General features: G+C 39.2%; 1 protein-coding gene across 1 annotated transcript in view; it reads left to right on the top strand.

Moving 5' to 3' along the window:
* adamts15a (ADAM metallopeptidase with thrombospondin type 1 motif, 15a) overlaps positions 1-20,771 on the top strand; it is a 30,590-nt gene extending 9,819 nt beyond the window's left edge. The window contains exons 3-8 of the mRNA XM_060913471.1: positions 433-600; positions 8,966-9,252; positions 11,959-12,136; positions 12,495-12,670; positions 16,849-17,024; positions 18,615-20,771. Coding sequence (XP_060769454.1) covers positions 433-600; positions 8,966-9,252; positions 11,959-12,136; positions 12,495-12,670; positions 16,849-17,024; positions 18,615-19,419 — 1,790 coding nt within the window. The 3' untranslated portion in view covers positions 19,420-20,771. The remainder of the gene's footprint in view (positions 1-432; positions 601-8,965; positions 9,253-11,958; positions 12,137-12,494; positions 12,671-16,848; positions 17,025-18,614) is intronic.
* Positions 20,772-22,081: the final 1,310 nt, after the last annotated feature.

Raw genomic sequence — 22,081 nt, 5'->3', positions numbered from 1 at the left:
CATACTGGGGGGGGCACTTGATAATTGCACTGAAAATCTGTTGAAATCCACTGTTTGCAAAAGCATGCTGAAATCCAAAGAGCACGTAAGCTCCCTAAGGCTCATCTGTAGATATTTGAGAAACAGCCGAGGTAAGATGATGAGCCCCATTTGGAGTTGCTTATTTCCATGCAGGAAGCTCCATCTCTGGTTTTGGTAAAGTACATTTACAAGGCCAGTGGAGGAAATGAGGGAGGGTTGCTAGAAGTGCTGGAGGTACTAGAGGCATGATTCACATAGCTGTGGCTTGATTGCTGACATGATAATTACCTGAAAGCAGCAGTGTTGGTGATTTTAAGTGTAAAAAATCAGAACTAGTTTATTTGAGGTTTCCAGATGATTCAGACACAACTGGCACAGGAAAAGGAACGCAAAATTCTCTTTTCTTCACAGGACACGTATTCAACATGCCCCACGATAATGTGAAGGCATGTGAGGATGTATTTGGAAAGCTGCAGGACAATCATATGATGTCACCAACACTGATACGGATAAACCGCACCAGCCCATGGTCACCGTGTAGTGCCGCTATCATCACAGACTTCCTGGACAGCGGACATGGTAAGTCAAAGCAACACAGGTTGACTGTTTCAAGATTGAGTTCCAGGAGCCTAACATATTATGTTTTAGGTTTTATTAATCTTATTGATATATGCCTTTCTGTGGTGGTATATCTGGGGTGTAAACCTTTATCAATCAGACTGTGAATCTGGCTATTGCTAATGGTGAACCACACCTTTTTTTAATCTGATAGACATGTAATAATTGAAGCTAGATACAAATCAATAACTATTTAACAAGAACAACTACTTTAAATATGCAAGAACGACAAGCGTTTCCACTCTCGCCATTTCTAGTTAGGGCTGTAACTAAGACTACTGCAACTACTTTTGAAATTGCTCCTGAAGTAGGAAAGTTCACAATATATTAGAGCTCCGTATGCCTGGTGGTTACCATAAAACCATATATACATGGGAAAAAAATTCAAAGCTCATGTCCTAATAGCTATTTGCAGCCACGTTTACAGTGAGTTTAAGATGAATAATATGATTAATATTGATGGGTGATGACTACGTTAGGTGTGTTCAAAATTGGTAAAGTACACATACTCACATCATACTGAAATATGCATTAAAGTGTTCCTTAATGCATACAGCATGTGTTCAGGGCTGCAAATGTATGCCATGCTAACCAAGGCAAGCCACCACATTTGCCTCTGGAGCAATTGCAGTTGATGTTCCACAAAGTCATTGCAGTGCTCTACAGGCAGACATCCAGACCACTTCACTGAGATTAGACAGGCTTTAGAGTACACAGCCCGATGTGGTCTGGCTGTCATTGGATTATAGGTAAAACAAGATCCTGTTTTCCCAAGCAAGTTCAGACAGAAGTTTGGGTCAGATTTCACTCCCATACCAGCAAAAACATTATATGACATAACTATACAGGCTTCTGATGTCATTTTGGAGTACTGTGCTGGATATTAGGAGCAGTCTTTTGAAGGAGTAATATGTAGTCTTTAAATGATCTTTAAAAGCAATTTACCGTAATATACCAGGTACCTTAGAAAAATAAATAATTTAAGCAGTAATTTTGTATTTTTTTTCCAGCACAGAAATTTAATCTCTCCCCAGCTAGTACCAAGCTGCTCAGCTCTGCTACTTTTCTTTAAAGGGCAATTTTCATTCATTCATTCATTCATTTCCAGTAACCAATTTATCCTGTTTAACATGAATCTACAATGTCTTGCAAAAGTATTCATCCTCCCTTGTGTTTGTCCTGTTTTGTCACGTTGCAAGATGAAATTAAAATGGATTTTTTGGGGGGTTAGCACCATTTGATTTACACAACATGCATACCACTTTAAAAGTGAAAATTGTTGTTTTATTGTGACCCAACCAATAATTAAGATGAAAAAACAGAAATCTGGAGTGTGCATAGGTATTTACCCTCTTTCGTATGAAAGCCCTCAATAAGAGCTGATCCAACCAGTTCACTTCATAAGTCATATAATTAGTTGATTAAGAGCCACCTGTGTGCAATCAAAGTGTCACATGATCTGTCACATGATGTCTGTATAAATCAGCCTGTTCTGGAAGGACCCTGACTCTGCAACACTACTAAACAAGCAACATGAAAACCAAGGAGCACTTCAAACATGTCAGAGACAAAGTTGTGGAGAAGTATGGATCAGGTTTGGGTTATAGAAATATCCCAAACTTTGAATATATCATGGCGCATCATTAAAACCATTATAGCAAAAAGGAAAGAATATGGCAACACTATAAACCTGACAAGAGAAGGCTGCCCACCAAAACTCACAGACCGGGCAAGGAAGGCATTAATCAGAGATGCAACAAAAACACCAAAGGTAACACTGATGTAGCTGCAAAGATCCACAGCGGAAATGGAAGTATCTGTCCATAGGACCACTTTAAGCCATACACTCCACAGAGTGGGGCTTTATGGAAGAGTGGCCAAAAAAAAGTAATTCCTGAAGAAAACACTGGAATTTGCCCAATAGCATGTGGCGGACTCCCCAAACACATGGAGGAAGTTTCTCTGGTCAAATGAGACTAAAATTGATCTTTTTGCCCATCATGGGAAATGCCATGTGTGGCACAAGCCCAACACCCTGAGAAAACCATTCCTAAAGTGAAGCATGGTGGTGGCAGCATCATGCTGTGGGGATATTTTTCATCTGCAGGAACAGGAAAGCTGGTCAGGACTGAAGGAAAGATGGATGGCACTAAGTACAGGGCAATTCTGGAGGAAAACCTGTTTGAGTCGGCCAGAGGTTTGAGACTGGGATGAAGGTTCACATTCCAGCAGGACAATGACCCTAAACATACTGCTAAAGCTACACTGGAGTGGTTTAAAGGGAAACATTTAAATGTCTTAGAATGGCCTAATCAAAGCCCTGACCTCAATCTAATTGAGAATCTGTGGCATAACTTGAAGACTGCTGTACACCAACGCAACCCATCTAACTTGGAGTTGGAGCAGTTTTGCCTTGAGGAATGGGCAAAAATCCCAGTGGCTAGATCTCATCTCATCTCATCTCATTATCTCTAGCCGCTTTATCCTGTTCTACAGGGTCGCAGGCAAGCTGGAGCCTATCCCAGCTGACTACGGGCGAAAGGCGAGGTACACCCTGGACAAGTCACCAGGTCATCACAGGGCTGACACATAGACACAGACAACCATTCACACTCACACCTACGGTCAATTTAGAGTCACCAGTTAACCTAACCTGCATGTCTTTGGACTGTGGGGGAAACCGGAGAACCCGGAGGAAACCCACGCAGACACGGGGAGAACATGTAAACTCCACACAGAAAGGCCCTCGCCGGCCACGGGGCTCGAACCCAGACCTTCTTGCTGTGAGGCGACAGCGCTAACCACTACCCAGTGGCTAGATATGCTAAGCTAATTGAGACATACCCCAAGAGATTTGCATCTGTAATTGCAGCAAAAGGTGGCTCTACAAAGTATTGACTTTGGGGTGGTGAATACCTATGCACACTCCAGATTTCTGTTTTTTCATCTTAATTATTGTTTGTGTCACAATAAAACAACAATTTTCACATTTAAAGTAGTAGGCATGTTGTGTAAATCAAATGGTACTAAACCCCCAAAAATCCATTTTAATTCTATCTTGCAATGCAACAAAACAGGACAAACACCAAGGGGGATGAATACTTTTGCAAGACACTGTATTCTATTGCAGGGTATCCTGCATACCCTCCTCCAATGGGCAATGTTTAGAATTTAGAGGGAACATTTAGTTTTAACAGAGAGGTAAATGGAAGACTTTAGATTGTTCTTTGCAATAGCAAATTGCCTTACACGCAGTAAAGGAACTGCCCCTTTATTCTAATTCCATCTCATACAAAATATCTTGGCTGGCATGGTGATGCAACATGTAGCACAGCTGCCTTACAGCTCCAGGGTCTCTGGTTCAATCATGAGCTCAGTTTACTGTTTACCCCCTTTTGACCAACAGGGAGCGGGTTCTTGAGCCGGTTCCGTTCAGGATTCTTTAAACCTTGGTGCTAGCTAATGAACCGGCCTACATTTCGCCAGTTTTGAATGGAACCATTGTAATCAAGGATGCATCATGAACAGAGCGTGTTGCACAGTTCACAACAGGAGTAAACAGTAGTAGCAAGATGGCAGAGGGCATTGATTACCTGCAAACTTTTGTTTAGTTATTGCAGATATTTGTTTTCATTCCATTTTTTCTGAAGATGTATCCTTTTCCATTGCGTCTCCATGCTGTGCTCAGCTTCCTGTCCAAACTAATGACATGCCCACTGATGTCATCATGGTTTGCACTGGAATAACCAGTGATACGTCACTTTCAGCTGGGAACCAACTTTTTAGGTTCCGAACCAATTTATTTATGGTCAAAATGCTCTGAACATTTCAAAATTTGGTGCGTGAATCAGAACGGACCCCATTCCCTGTTGGTCAGAAAGGGGCATAAGTGTGTGCACGAGTTTCCTCCAGGTTCTCTTAGGCATCCTCTCACCTCCTAAAAACATGCCAGTAGGTGAAATGGCTACAGTAAATTGTCTCTAGGTGTGAATTAGTGTGAATGTGTGTGCATTGTGTTCCATACAGTGTGTATTTCCACCTCATGTCCAGTGTTCCTAGGATAGGCTCTGGATCCATTGTGATCCTGACAGGGATATAGTGGGTACTGTAGATGAATAAATGAATGAAAAACATCCTGGTGCAAAGACATAAATGTACAGTTCATAACACAAGCACAAAATAAGACATAAGTTCATGGTGCTAGCATGTGAAGGTGTGGCATATTCTTTTTAACCTGGCAGAGAGAAGCAGCATTGTAAAAAGTGGTTGGGTCATACGTTATTATAACTATCGTTAAGAGGCACATGTAAATAACATCCAGTTAGGGGTCATCCATAATTTTCATCATTATCATGAGTCTACAAAGAGTAGACTTTTGAGCAACCCCCCCCCCCCAAAAGTGTACATTAGCGGACAAAAAAATGATGATGGATCTACGTGGAATAGGAATTCAAAATAAAACCATGTCTTGTATTACGTTTTATTAAAATCGAATGACAGGACAGTGCAAAGATTCACAAGAGAAGAAAAGAAGCAGTGTTGGGAGTAACGCGTTACAAAAGTAACGAATTACTGTAATGTATTGCTTTTTGCGGTAACGCGGTAATGAAAGGCATTACAGAAAAAAATCTGGTAACATTTTACTCGGTACAAATGTCAGTAATGCGCATTACAATGCATTTTTAACCTGGAATGAAGTGGTGTTTTTTTTTCCTTCATACAAATTCACCAAAATCACCGCGAGATCAACAGAGGTGAAACGTCCGCGCAAAATGTTTCACTTCCTTTTCCTTTAGGCTAGTCAGACAGAAGAGAGAGATGAGTGAACCTGCAGCTGATCTAACGTCGGATAGCACATTCTCCAGATGGGCACACGCCCATTACTTTAAGTTTGTGAAAAATAAGGATGTGAAGAACATCATAGTCAAATGCACTTTGTATGCTAAACCTAAAGAACTGTCCACTTCCCAAAATAGCACCAGTAATTTAACTAAACATTTACAGAAGTGCTATAGTAACATGAAGTTAGCAAGGAAGCAAGCGGAGGATGAGAGTGGCAATAAAATCACAAAGCAGCCAAAATTAACATTCTGCCGCTCTGAGATGCTACTTCAGCCTCAAGAGGTTAGGAGACTTGTGGTGGAGTATGTTGTTGAATATATGCTGACAGTTTGTTTACATTTTTGTCCTGTATAACTGAGGTTTTTTTCTGGTCGGAAGTCAGACTAAAGTGATTGAGCTGCCTTTCCTTCGAGGGCTAATATGCCTAAGCACTTCAATATCATTAAAAGCACTTTGATTTTATTTCTAATTCCGTTTTTCGAAATGTGACTGGGTAGCCTCATATAGCTAATAGTCATTGTCTAGCCGTGATTTAAAAGGCTTGTTTTTTTTTTTCAGGCCAGTTTTATTGTAGGCTACGAGTTGCCATAATATGTTCATTTTTGTTAAATTTCTAAAATGGAGTCATATCCCTTAGGGCTATTTTTTTTAAATGAAGCATAAACTATGCTTAATGCTGTAAACTTGAAAACAATAAAGGCATAGAAATGCTAATTTTGTATCCTGTCATATCTTTAGACATTACAATACAGTTCAATTAATGTTAATATGAATAGGCCTAAAGTTACAGTATTTCTATCACAATTTGCCAGACTTTGACCTTTTGTCTGTTCTTGCGATGATTGTTCCTTGTATTGCGCCATGAGCCATCACTGTGGCTATTATATTCTACTGTTTTTAACCATAAGCCTAGCTCAGTCAGATACCACATCACCTTCCACTGGATGTGTGATGAGCTAATTGAGCGTCTTGAGCTACATTTAGATTGCCAAATCCATACTTCCAGTTATTTTGGTGAGAGTAACTGAAAAGTAATGCAATAGTAATGTAATGCCTTACATTTTAAATACAGTAATATTGTAATGTAACGAATTACTTTAAAATGACAGTAACAAGTAATAACGCAAAACAGTTTTGAAGTAACTTGCCCAACACTGAAAAGAAGACACAAGACGGGTCCAGAAGTTTTCATAGAAAGCAGGCGATTCATTTTTGAAAATTAGGGACTGTCTTTTTAAGGGGAGCTGTTGCCTTTTGGCTTTGAAACGTTCGTTTTTGATTCTTTCCAAGCAGCCTGTCCTGCCCTAACTGCCTCTTGCCGCTTCTCAGATGAATGCAGGAAACAATAAATGTTTAAAAACTGCTCGTACTCGTTTGAAGGAGTCTTGTGAATAGCGGTATTTCTGCTATTCACAAATTTGTAAATGCGGTCAAGATCTGGGTCAGCCATTGTTGTTGTATTGAAGAAAGAAAGCGTGTAGAGCTAGCTGGCAACACCGATGTGGCGTGAAATTTTTAACATGGCGGCCGCCGATTCGCATATTGACGGATCATCATTTTTTCATTTTTAAAAAGTGTACGCCTGGTCATTAACCCCCTCCCCCCGTGTACGGTTTGTACGCTCGTGATAATGATGAAAATTATGGATGACCCCTTAGATCAGTTTTGCTCATTCTCTCTTAGGCCACACCAATTCGATTAGTTGGTTCTCGGGATCGCTGCTTGAAGAAAATGCAAAATGAAAAAAAATAAAATAAAATCGAAATCGACTGCAGGTTGAGGTCACGTGATGTCGAAAACCAATCAAATCGCCCCTTTCACTTTAGATAAAGACTTGTGGAAGAAACATGCCTGTGGAGGGGAATTCTGCAAAGCCAGTTTGTGATTGTTAGGATATTCAGCGAACAAAAGCGTAAAATCTTTGACAGGTGTGTCGAAATTCAAGAGGGGGAAAACTTTGCACAGTTGTACTCAAGATGCCGTGAGCTTGTTACTCTGCGATGTGCTAACTCGGACTACAACTCTGTGGAGGTGGGTTTGATTTATATATTTCATTGATTGATGTGAGGGGCAAACAAAAAAATCATTCGAAGTATTTAGCCATCAGAAGTATCCTACTCCTGGTCAAATCTTTTTTCTGTGCATTGTAGATGCTCAACTGACTGTAATTCAATCGTTTATTTAGCCTATCTGTTTACTGGTTTGCCTGATAAAAGACGTGCAGCCAGAGCTAGCCCTTAATGCATATGGGTGGAAATAAGATAAGATATTAAAGGAGCCGTATGAAATGTGTAACAATAATGTATTGTCTTTGTTTTGTTTCTCTATTATGAAAGCCCTCTATTTCCACCGCTAATTTTACCATCAGAGCATTTTTTTAATTTTATTTTTAATTTTATTTCGCGCGCTCGCTTCATATTTTTCCTGAAAAAATCCGAGAACCAACTAATTAAATTGGTGTGGCCTTAAATACAAATCTATTCTGTGACATTTTGGTAATAATATACAGTATGATTTGAGTTTGATTTACAGATTTCTTATTGTTTTTTTTGTGTGTGTGAATATAGCATTGTATTGCATAATTACTCATTTCTGTGATAGCAATGTAAGAAATGGGCCAGGACATAATACCCTTTATTATATAGTCAATTACACTTACGCCTGCAAAGAATTTGGGCATCCAGTATGTTGTGCTGATCAGTGTGTGTGCATGTTTAGTCTCTGATCGCATGAGCTTCATCAAAGAGAGAGAGCCAATGTCTCTGAAAGATACAGATGTCACTGTGGAGTACACACACACACACGCACACAGTCTACAACTGTAGAAAAGGAAATCACAAACATTGGTGAAGTGTTTGTATGCTTTCCTGATTAGACAGTTTACAGTTGAGCCTTTGGGTTCCCCAGACTCTCAGAGATAAATACAATCTCTCAGACTTCATCATTTAAATAAACACATACAGATGTGAAGAATCGAAAGATGTGGTCAAATTTCTCTCTTACATAATATCAACACCATTAGTGAATAATGTCTGGTATGATAAAAAAAAAATCAGTATGATGTTTATGTTAATTTGGGGCATATATAACATGGGGCATATATAAGCTTCACTTTTTTTCCATTAAATATTTATAGGACAAAATAATCTTTGAATTAACTTTAAATTAACATTCTGGTTTATAATAACATGTGCATATCTGATTTGTTTAACTCTATTGTAGTGCCCTAGTCAAAGTAACCTATTAAGGTTTTGTAATAAAAAGGGAAACAATACTTAACAGGATTTTTCAACCTCAATAATGTAAGAACAATTAAAAAACCATACATAATTTAGAAGTGTTAAACAAACATGAATAGAACATGAAGGTTAAAAAGTTATGTAACTCAACAATATAACTCAACTCAAAGTTATGTAACTCAACAGTATAAAGTTTCCAGGAATCAAAAGAAAAAATGTCTCAATATTCTCATTAAATCCTACAGGTGATTGCTTATTGGATCAGCCTGAGAAACCCTTGGCGCTACCTGACGTTCTCCCTGGAGTGTCATATGGTCTGGAAAGGCAGTGTGAGCTGTCATTTGGCACTGGTTCGAAGCCATGCCCACTCATGCAGGCACCATGCCAGCGGCTGTGGTGCACAGGCAAGACCCGTGGTCAGCCTGTCTGTCAGACACGCCACTTTCCCTGGGCAGATGGCACAGCGTGTGGAGATGGCATGATGTGTATGCGCGGAGTTTGCATAGCGACACACGAGGTCACCAGGCCAAAGGTGAGTCAAGTGACAGCACACACTAATGCACTGTATACCATACATAAACATGCTAATATATTGTGTGCTGTACATAAACATGCTAATGCACTGTATACTGCACATAAAAACACTAATATACAGATGAGTGACAACAATCTGAAACAACATTGAACATTTTTTTTAGAAAAAAAACAACATAAGAAGAACAACAACTTTTATTTTATCACACATACACTTAAGCACAGTGAAATTCCTTTCTGCATTTAACCCATCTGAAGCAGTGAACACACATACGTGAGCAATGAACGCACACACATACCCAGAGCAGTGGGCAGCCACTGCTACAGCACCTGGGGAGCAGTTGGGGGTTAGGTGCACATCAAGGGGCACATCAGCTCAAGGCCACCTCATGTTAACCCAACCGCATGTCTTTGAACTGTGGGGGAAACCGGAGCACCTGGAGGAAACCCATGCAGACACGGGGAGAATGTGCAAACTCCACACAGAAATGCCCCCGTAATGCTGGGCTCGAACCCAGAACCTTCTTGCTGTGAGGAGACAGTGCTAACCACTACACTACCATGCCACCCATAAAGTCTCTTAGTAAGGTGTTTGGTCAACATGGGCCACCAAATCAGCTTCAGTACACCATGAAATAGATTCTACATACCTCTGGAACTGTACTGGAGGGATGAACACCATTCATCGAAAATATATTCCATCTATTGGTGTTTTGATAATGGTGGTGGAGAGTGCTGTCTAATACGTCAGTCCAAAATCTCCCATAGGTGTTCAACTGGGTTGAGATCTGGTGACTTAGATGGATATAGCATATGATTTACATTATTTTCATCCTCATTAACTCATTCAGTGAGCCTTCATGCACTATGGATGGATGTGAGGTCATCCTGGAAGATGCCACTCCAATCAGGATAGAAATGTTTCACGCTGAACAAGATCAGTGGACCCAAGCCATGCCAGCAAAATGCCACCCACAGCATAACAGAACCACTATATAAACACATAGGGTAGCATGTTTGTGTAAATTTTATTTCTCTGTGCTATTTTTAACTCATTAATTATGAAAATAAAGCAAGGTCTTTATTTTTTAATGAAAAGGACATCCTTATATGAGGACAGTAGGATTATTTTTTCCTAATGCTTTACAGCTTTGAAATTAACACTACCAAATATGGGTAACATTTGACCCTGGTGAGCAGTTCTACTAATGTACCGGCCACATAGCTAGGGGTTATCTGGCCTCATGTAACTACATATAAGAAATAGGAAAAGGCTACACAAAACAGTGATGGAACCTGACAGAGTACTAATAACAAAAAACATAAGAAAATGTTTTTAAAAATCAGATGCTGCTGACCTGGCGACTTGTCCAGGGTGTACCCTGCCTTTCGCCCGTAGTCAGCTGGGATAGGCTCCATCTTGCCTGTGACCCTGTAAAACAGGATAAAGTGGCTAGAGATAATGAGATGAGATGAGATGAGATGAGATGAGATGAGATGAGATGAGATGAGATGAGATGAATCAGATGCTGCAATGAAACATGACAGGCAGGTTGTGATTACCTTAGGTATTATGAAACAGCTGACAAGCTACTGTTGGTGTAAAACAAAATGGAAAATAGCAAGGTGACAAAGTGTGCATACCCTTATACATATATATATATATATATATATATATATATATATATATATATATATATATATATATATATATATGAATAATATTGATTATCTCATTACAGTGGCACCTATCAAGGGGTGGGATATATTAGGCAGCAAGTACTTGAAGTTGATGTGTTGGAAGCAGGAAAAATGGGCAAGTGTAAGGATCTGAGCGACTTTGACAAGGGACAAATTATGATGGCTAGATGACTGGATCTGAGCATCTCCAAAATGGCACATCTTGTAGGGTGTTCCCAATATGCATTGGTTAGTTCCTACCAAAAGTGGTCCAACCAGTGACAGGATCATGGGTGTCAAAGGCTCATTGATTCGCATGGGGCACAAAGGCCTAGCCCATATGGTCCAATCCCACAGAGGAGCTATGGTACCGTAACACAAACTGCTGAAAACATTAATGCTGGCTAAAATGGAAAGGTGTCAGCATTAACTTTTTAAAATTTGATGTCAGAGAGGGGGTCTGGCCACATTTGTAGTTCCAGTTCATTCCAGATGTGTTCAGTGAGGTTGAGGTCAGGGCTCTGTGCAGGTCACTCAAGTTCGTCCACTTGGCAAACCATGTCTTCATGTAGTTCATTTTGTGCACAAAGGTCTTGTCATGCTGAAACAGATTTGAGCCGCTTGGTTCCAGGGAAGGGAATTTATAAAGCTGCAGTATACAACAGCATACTATACAATAGTTTGGGGAAGAACCATATGTGAATGGCCATGGTAACCCCAGCCACAGTTCTCACGGATCAACCAGCTATGTGTGACCTTAGTTTTAGAGTTTATTGAGAATATAAAGTACATATGTTGTGTTCTTCAGAGAGGCTGTATTTCAAACTGTTTGAATCTAGAAGCCACACTTAGACACACTTTAGATACAAATTGGCCACTTCTTTACATACAGAGTAGATACACTTTTATGGTACATCTTTTATGATACAAAGCTGCAGATGTCTTATCTTATACCTCACTCTGATCAACTGACAGTTTGACTCTCACTGAAAATTTCTCTCTCTCTTGCTCTCTCTCTCTCTAGGTGGATGGAAAATGGGGTAAATGGGGGACCTTCGGGCCTTGCTCCAGGACATGTGGTGGTGGAGTGCAGTTGGCAAAGAGAGAGTGCAATAATCCAGTGCCAGACAATGGGGGCAAATACTGCCAAGGAGTGAGGGTCAAATACCGGTCCTGCAGCCTCACACCATGCCCAGATACTGGTAAGGACTTTTCAGTGAATTTCAAGCAGCTTCAGACCAATCTTCTAAATGCTTTAACATCCCTCACTTATTTTTATCCCTGTCTTGAGAATGACAAAAATCTATCTGTCTAGCAGTAACCTACATTTATATTTACTTTGCTTTGATTCTGTGCAGGTGCAAAGACAACTGTTTAGCCATTTGAGACAAGACATTCAATATAAATTAGATATAATTAGAAATATTAGATAGGATCCTGGGCTTAAATTTAAGCCATTGGAATTGCACTTAGGAACCTGCATTAGTTTGCTTTTAGAAGGCTGGTTTTAGAAAGAGCTCTTGTATACCTCTCTTCTTTTCTTGTGTGCCTTTGACACAGGGAAGAGTTACAGAGAGGAGCAGTGTGAGGCTTTCAATGGCTTCAGTCTGAACACCAACCGCCTCACACCCTCTGTGGTGTGGGTGCCTAAGTACTCAGGCGTCTCCCCTAAAGATCAGTGTAAGCTGATATGCAGGGCTAATGGAACAGGCTACTTCTACGTCCTCGCTTCCAAGGTGAGAAATACGGGGCTTATGTTATTTCAAACACATTTCATCGATTTTGATGATCAAGTCTGGAGGCCTAAAATAGATGAACTACAGTGAATGGAAGAACAAAAAGAAACCACATCTATGTTCTTCTCTTATATGTTTTAAATGAGCTTTTAACCCTCTGCTGCATGGTGTAGCCATATGGCAACAATTAATTTATCTATTTTTTTCTCATAGGTAGTACCAGAAAACTTATGTTTTACCATTTATTTGTGAAAAGGGGACCTTTCTTTTGTTATGAAACATAATATAGTAGTCAGGTCACATGACCAGGAAATACTGGTAGCACTTCCCTTTTCAGCAGACGCTTGACTCTCCTGAGGGCTGTCAATACTGACATATTTTTCAGTATTTAGACAAAAGTCATTCAATATGAATAAATAAATAAATAAATTACTCTGTGGTAAATAAACATTTAGTTTTTATCATTAAAACAAGTTTACATGTCATGAGTCATTTGTAAAATGGTAAAATGTAATTGTTGCCATATGGCAACAACATGCAAATATGTAACTGAAGTTTGTCCATTGAACTGATTGGAATGTAAGAGGCTTATATAAAGGTGGGATGCTCAAAGAATATATTTACAACTTTTGATAATATTTTGAAGTAAAAATAAAACATTTTAGAAAGAAACCTTTATTCGTCACATGCACACTTCAAGCACAGTGAAATTCATCCTCTGCATTTAATCCATCTGAAGCAGTGAACACACGCACACACTCAGAGCAGTGGGCAGCCACACCAGAGCGCCCGGGGAGCAGTCAGGGGTCAGGTACCTTGCTCAAGGGCACCTCAGCCCAAGGCCGCCCCACGTCAACCTAACTGCATGTCTTTGGACTGTGGGGGAAACCGGAGCACCCGGAGGAAACCCACACAGACACGGGGAGAACATGCAAACTCCACACAGAAAGGCCCTCACCGGCCGCTGGGTTCGAACCCGGAACCTTCTTGCTGTGAGGCGACAGTGTTAACCACTACACCACCAGACATTTGTAATTTTGTGTTTGGAATTTTGGATGTCAAATCAACTCTAAAATATGGGCCTGATAATATTTTCATTGAAACTGTGTTATTACAAATGTTATTATTAACATTACCCAAATTACAGTGAAATTTATATTATTTTATTCAGGAATGTAAATATTTGATTATGAATTTCATTAAGTACAATTAAGACTGGGTGGCACGGTGGTGTAGTGGTTAACACTGTCGCCTCACAGCAAGAAGGTCCTGGGTTCGAGCCCCGGGGCCGGCGAGGGCCTTTCTGTGTGGAGTTTGCATGTTCTCCCCGTGTCCGCGTGGGTTTCCTCCGGGTGCTCCGGTTTCCCCCACAGTCCAAAGACATGCAGGTTAGGTTAACTGGTGACTCTAAATTGACCGTAGGTGTGAATGTGAGTGTGAATGGTTGTCTGTGTCTATGTGTCAGCCCTGTGATGACCTGGCGACTTGTCCAGGGTGTACCCCGCCTTTCGCCCATAGTCAGCTGGGATAGGCTCCAGCTTGCCTGCGACCCTGTAGAAGGATAAAGCGGCTAGAGATAATGAGATGAGATGAGACAATTAAGACTTTTAAGGAAGAGTTAGGCCACCCATCTTTTATTTTTAGGTTCACGGATTTTTTCAACATATTTCTGATAATGTCGATTGAAATAAAAAGAAAAGTGTCCTTGTCTATTTTTTCTTTTTTTTCGCATGGCAAAATTTCAATGTCAGATTAAGATGATAAAATAATTTAAATTCAAGAGACTCCCTTTATATATATATATATATATATATATATATATATATATATATATATACTATTATCATTTATGGCCCTATCGTTATATCAGATGTATTTGTTTGAATAAAATATGTGTTCACATAATTCTATATGGAAATAAAAAAATCAAAATCATCAGTTCATTCTATCTACAGGCAAGCTTACATGCTACCAGCACAAAATAGAAATGCTACCATCACCAATACAAGAAAAAATAAACCTACCTGACCATATTGTCCAATTTCTGTTTTCCTACATATCAATATTTATCATGAATAGTATTTTTTTAAACGAACACCTTCAAAAAATTAGTTTCAACATTTCTTAAAATCACACAGCACACAGCAAGAGATATTTTGTACCACAGATACATGTACTTGTCTGATCTCAAAAACATTGATCCACATATATCAGAGCTATTTTTCTATACACCATCAATTCATACCTGTACAAGTACCATGCATATGCTCATGAGGCTATCGCTAGCCATCAGCCACTTAAAGAAAATCTTGAAAAATATAATACAAATTAGCCAAAAATATATTTCTTCTTTTGATTTACTGTAATGTGGTTAATCAATTTGAAATCCTAGTGCTAGCCTGGCATTCCCAATGACAATTCTTAAGAATGCGCAAATCCTAAGTAGGCACACAACACGTTTGTGTGTATGTATATATATGTGTGTGTGTGCGCGTGTGTGTGTGTATATATATATGTGTGTGTGTGTGTGTGTTCTAATATAAAACTGGACTAGTATTCCAGTACTTACTTCTCTGAAGGTGTGTGGTCATATGACTGTTGAGCTCTTATTAGCACATCGAGGGCTGATACCTTCGTGATACTCAGTTCGATAGGACTCTCTCTGGCACCTTCCTCTTCTAATTCTACAGTCAGATACCTGCAGCCAAAATCTCAAACTAACGTTACTGCAGGCATGTTCAGCATGGCCCTGGTTAAATCGCTACCTTCTCTCTGTTAACCAAAGATCGTTTTGATCATTTCATTGTTTATCTTCAATGCTTGAGAGACGAAATCGCTCACGTTTTGGTCAGTGAGACAATGAAAAGATTTTTGTTTACCACATGTTATGCTTACATAGAGTTGAGTCGATGGCTCGGAAGCCATGCTGTCAGCATCAGCCATGATCAGCACAAGGTTTATACTGTCATAAAGCGGTCGTAAATCACCCCATAGAATTTACAACATTCGAACCTAACATTCAAGTGAATACACAATGCCATAAATAGTTTCGTTTTCTGACTTGGCTGAAGTGGATATATACAACACACGTTGTCATTTGTATTTACCATTTTTCCTTTTTACTTGTGACAAATAGGATCTAGTACTGGGGATACAATGCTGTTACAAGAAAAATATGTGACCCCAAAATTTTGTCATTTCTTTTTGTACGTTTCGGCGGTTCAAATAAAAATACACACAGACTTTTTATTTTTTCAGCGGTAGTATTTAACTGCCGTCGGCGGATCCGTGATCTGAAAAATCTAAAATGAGTCGCCTTAATATTTCAAGGAAAAAAATAGATTTTACAGCACTTTCCAACATTGCACATTGTTGCCATATGGCAACAATTTACCAACTACCAACTATATCATATCTTTCTCGTGTTTAAGCCATATTAACTAAGAATAATACATTCTTTTTTTAAAGTATAGGTAATAATTCATGCAGTAGAGGATTAAGAATTGGCTATATAAAACTCAGAGCTATAGCCATTTTTGTAAAAAAAGAATTGAAACAAATAATACAAGAATATTATATAAACCTATAATGTGGACAAGTGATATGAAACAGTTGGTGAAGGTTCTGACCATCCCATGATTGCCTTTATATTCTCATAGCTGTCAGGGTGGATGGAGAAAAAAAATTGTGGAGAGATAGTAAAGAACAAGGGGTTAATCTGGGGCGAGATACAGAGGTGTGGCTTGAGCCTCCACAGAATCATGAGGCATATCAGGAATAGGCACTCATTCACAAGCAGCTACCACTGATTTTGAATCAGTTGAAAAGACTTGCACACCTACTGTGGAGGAAATAGAGCGTGGGTGAATGGAAAATATGGCAAGCAAGAAAGAATAAGTAATTTAATAAGTAATTCATTGACTTATTTAATAAGTAAGAAAATAAGTAATTTATTGAAGCAAAAGGCATGTTCCATCTTTAAAGTCATGATGATTTGAGAGAGAATACTGGTCCTTACAGATTTAGGAACTGTAAGCAGTTGGCATTCTACAGTTATAAATGTAATGAGCAGCACTAAGTCATAGTAATAGTTATCTTCTTGAGGTGCATGACCAATTCACTGTCATGTCTCAGCTGTCAGAATAGCCTTTTGCAATCTTTTCTCCTGTCTTTCACAGGTTGTGGATGGGACTCCATGTTCTCCGGACTCTTCAGGAGTCTGTGTTCAGGGCAAATGTAGCAAGGCGGGCTGTGACGGTAAACTGGGCTCCAGCAAGAAGTTTGACAAGTGTGGAGTCTGTGGAGGAGACAATAAGAGCTGCAAGAAGATTTCTGGCCTCTTCACGAAACCCATGTAAGTTCCTGTAAGAAGGGAATGTAAAATTATCGTTGTGGCCTGCATTCCGATCATATTTAATAGTTATTCCATGAAATCGAGTCATACGTGAGCTGATAGTCAACAAGGCATGTAGCGCTGAGTTGGCTATAAGCCATGTATGACAAGATTGAGTGAAATAACTGTTTTATTATATCCACATTCACTGGATCTTGAGAAACAGAGCACTTTTATTTTTATTTTGAAAATTTGATAAATAAAAACTTTATACAAAATGTCCAACAAAATCATTTCCACTTAGAATGTAAACAAACTAGCGAAATGACAGGAGCAATTTGTGGAAAATGCTATAATAATAATTCTTGAAAAATAAAAAAGATACGTTCTTACCATCAAATACTTTTATTCCATATTTTGTTGCTTTTTTGTATTTTTAGGGATTTTGTTTTTGAGTAGAGTTTTTATTTCATCCTCGGTTGGTCCAGCAACACACGCCACCATTTTGTTTTTCTCTACTCACGGTATATGACCTGATATCCTAGTAGTAGAGTAGCCAATCAGAGCGTGCGATTGCTCATATCCAGTGAATGTGGATGTAATAATAGTTGATATTCCCGAGAAATCAGATGTCATGTGACACTGTATTTCATAAAATCATCTTGTAGATTTTTATGGGCTCGGATCATGATCATGCCTTCACATAATTTATACAGTGAGACTATTTTAGACAGAGATGTTCATGCAAAATAGGTCAAACTGTCCGAAATGCTATTCACATTGAAATCACAGGCAAATCACATTCCTTCTTGGTTGCTTCAAAGTAATTTCCTATTTCTCAACAAACTAAAGAGCGCTAATTTGTGTGTGTGCAGTCTTATAAATTGTGTGCAAAATCAGCAGCTATGTTGTGGATTATTGATAGAGACATGAGGCAGTATTCAGAGTGTAGTTAGTGAATATAGTGAGGATTTAAATATCACAATTGTAGACAGGGGTATTCAGACTTCAGACATAACTATGCAGTTGCATGCTAACACAACATTTGCACGAAATTTCCATGTGTGGAACAGAATGTGCTGTTCATTTCAGCTATGTGGGAGCTTGACCTTGGACTTAATCGCATTTTCCTTGCATGATATTGGATTGAGCAAGAAGCAGTTTAATCATTCCTTTATTGTTACCCCATTATGTCCCAATGAAAACTGTTTTTTAGGCTGTAAATACAACCCCAAATCAGAAAAGTTGGGATAGTACAGTATGTTGAAATTGAAAGCAAAATCGACAACAATGTACTGTTGTCAACAACTACTCAAAAAAAAAAAATTTATATATATATATATATATATATATATATATATATATATATATATATATATATATCTCAATAGATAGGTAGATATGAAAGAAAACCTTCTCACACGCTCTTTTTTTAACGCTACTGACTGGCATTGGAGGTGCAAACATGCAGTGAATATCTAATATGAAACTTCACCATCCTGCATTCGGTAACCAAAGACACATATTCAGATACTTTGATAAGTGGTATCTATAAATTCACTTCAGTATTAAAACCCTAACCTTACTTTCTTCTACCTTTTTTTCCCATAGTCACGGCTACAACTTTGTCGTCATGCTTCCAGTGGGTGCGTCCAACATTGACATCCGCCAGCGTGGCTATAAGGGAATGGTAAATGATGATAACTACCTGGCTGTCAAGAACAGCCAAGGCGAATACCTTCTTAATGGCAACTATATAGTGTCGGCGGTGGAGCGGGACATCCTAGTGCGGGGCAGCCTCTTGCGCTACAGCGGCACCAGTGGCCAATCAGAGACACTGCAGGCTGTAAGGCCACTGGGAGAAGCTCTGACAGTGGAGGTGCTGTCTGTGGGCCACTTAACGCCTCCACGCATCCGCTATTCCTTCTATATCAAACGAGAAACCAAGGAGGACAAGGTGTTAAAGAAGGAGGGCAGGACTTTGGCTGAAAACAGTGTCCTTGTTGACGAAGGAGTGCTTGGGAAAGGAGCTGATCCCCCAAATAAAAAAATTTCACCTCCCTATGTCAAAGAGACTCCACCCCCTGGGAAATGGGTGACTACTGGGTGGGAGGAGTGCTCAGTGACCTGTGGGAATGGCCTCCAGAGGAGATTGGTACAGTGCCTAAGAGGAGACGGCACTCCTGGGACGGACTGTGATCCAGCCAACAGGCCCAGTGCATTGCGGGCTTGTGGTGATCCATGCCCAGTATGGCATATAGGTGAGTGGTCTTCCTGTTCCAAGACCTGTGGCAAAGGCTTCAAACGGCGCCCACTCCGCTGTGCCACCAAGACAGGCATGGTTCTTCCCAGGGATCACTGTATGAGCATGAAGAAGCCACAGGAGCTAGACTTTTGTTCATTAAAACCCTGCTAATGACACCTTTTCCCACACTTCACCTTCCATGTTATCTCCTTTTATGGACTTGTCACTTTGTTAAACGATATACTCAACAAACAAAGAACACTTAAAAGTTAAACGATCCAGAACTTTATTTGTTCTGGTGCATCTTGTTTTTTTGTCTTGCCTGCAAAGGGGAAGTAATATGAAGAAGAAAAAAAACTGCTATAAAACAGAGAGAAGCAATACCAATATTGCCATGTCGGCTAACTTAAATGCAGATTATCTTTTGGGCTAAAAAGAAACGTTCCACAGAGTCGAAAATATAGCACAGAAATTGCCCTTGTACTGCATGGCCTCCTTAATTCCCTCTTGTGTTAATGCCTCAAAAGGGTCCAGAGTGTCTGGGGTTAAGGGGTTAAGTGTTATATAAACAGAGTATGGTGTAATGGTTTGTGCATTTTCCATTCTCATTTGAAAACATGAATTAGTCTTGTTGTCTACTTGAATATTTCTGGCATAATAAACATTGAGAGAATGCCAGAGCAGCAAGATTTTATTGATTCCCTCCAAAATCTTATTTTGTAGGAGAAAATTTCTGTCAATTTGCTATTTTTTAGTGACTAGAACTTTCATGCCTTTTAAAGCAAGGTGCGGCATCACCAGTCTACGCACCAAATGTCACATAGACATATATAAAGGCTGAAGAAAAGGACTCCAGCTGAGTTAATGATCTTAATATTAGGATATTAATCTTGCTCCTGAATCTCAACAGGTCATCTATTTATCTGTAGTTCAGGGTGAGACAGTTAGTCGTTAGAGTCCGGCCCTGCTCATTCTGAAAACTGTGCCTCCGAGACAGGTTCTTTTTCTCAATTAATCATCCAACATCTCATTTGTTTTTATTTTATCCTCTCTTTCCAGTGAGACAGAGGTGCAGCTGCTATAATCAAGCCCTGTCTGGTACAGTAACTAAGTTATTACATATTATAGCAATGTCTTTTGATGGCTTACGCCATGAGGCATGGTTTTGTGCCGGATGCCAACCTGGTAAACTGTCTTTTGTACACAGTGTAAATTCATGTAATGCATAATACATTAAAAAGATATGTGTGTGTGGTTCTTTGGAGCGACCATATCGTCCATCTAAAAGATGGTTCCAATATGACTTGGAATGTTTTATCCATTTTTTTTTCTTTTGCACTTTAGTACAGCAAAAGAGTTCAACGTCCTGCATGGGCTGCCTTGTATACCATGTATACATCCATCTAGCTGTGCACAAATAAATCCTGTAAATACCTTTCTATTTGATGTATTTTTTTACTCTGGCATTTTGAATTGTCATGACTTCAAGGTATTTATTCCAAATAAAACATGTACTAACGAGATGCTTTATCACTCTGCATCCCATGTGTTTTTTCATTGTCTTGGTGAAATATACTTCAAGACTTTCGGTGGGCTTAAAACCAGAAGCTATTATTGGACGATGAGCCTTCAGCTTAACATCTTGACACAATTGTATCAAAGCATGGAGGCTTTTCCTGCACCATGAACAATACACTTTTGTTTCATGTTACACAGTTCGTGTGCCACGTACTGGAAAAACTCACATCATGACTATTCTCTTTAAGGTTCCCTGTTTAGGACACACTGTGCTTTTTCTGTATCATTTTCCATTTATTTCCCATCAACATTCCCATGGCTCAGGAACTGAGAGTATTCAAAGGCTACTCCTTGACTGGAAGGAAAGAGGAAGGGAGGGAGTGATAGAAAGTGAGAGAAAGATAATGTGGTCCAAATTTCAAACCATAGAATGCAGCAGCTCTTTGCTCACTATCCAAGGCCTTATAAGGCAGTGAGGCTTTATTATGGGTGTTTATATATATATATATTATATATATATATATATATATATATATATATATATATATATATATATATATATATATATATACAGTATATATATATATATATATATATATATATATATATATATACACACACACAACCCCGATTCCAAAAAAGTTGGGACAAATTGTAAATAAAAACAGAATGCAATGATGTGGAAGTTTCAAAATTCCATATTTTAGTCAGAATAGAACATAGATGACATATCAAATGTTTAAACTGAGGAAATGTATCATTTAAAGAGAAAAATTAGGTGATTTTAAATTTCATGACAACAACACATCTCAAAAAAGTTGGGACAAGGCCATGTTTGCCACTGTGAGACATCCCCTTTTCTCTTTACAACAGTCTGTAAACGTCTGAGGACTGAGGAGACAAGTTGCTCAAGTTTAGGGATAGGAATGTTAACCCATTCTTTTCTAATGTAGGATTCTAGTTGCTCAACTGTCTTAGGTCTTTTTTGTCGTATCTTCCATTTTATGATGCGCCAAATGTTTTCTATGGGTGAAAGATCTGGACTGCAGGCTGGCCAGTTCAGTACCCGGACCCTTCTTCTACGCAGCCATGATGCTGTAATTGATGCAGTATGTGGTTTGGCATTGTCATGTTGGAAAATGCAAGGTCTTCCCTGAAAGAGACGTCATCTGGATGGGAGCATATGTTGCTCTAGAACCTGGATATACCTTTCAGCATTGATGGTGTCTTTCCAGGTGTGTAAGCTGCCCATGCCACACGCACTAATGCAACCCCATACCATCAGAGATGCAGGCTTCTGAACTGAGCGCTGATA

This window comes from Neoarius graeffei, chromosome 28 (genome assembly GCF_027579695.1).
Source record: "Neoarius graeffei isolate fNeoGra1 chromosome 28, fNeoGra1.pri, whole genome shotgun sequence".
NCBI classification, from domain to species: domain Eukaryota; kingdom Metazoa; phylum Chordata; class Actinopteri; order Siluriformes; family Ariidae; genus Neoarius; species Neoarius graeffei.
This window is presented reverse-complemented; position numbering and strand designations above follow the sequence as displayed.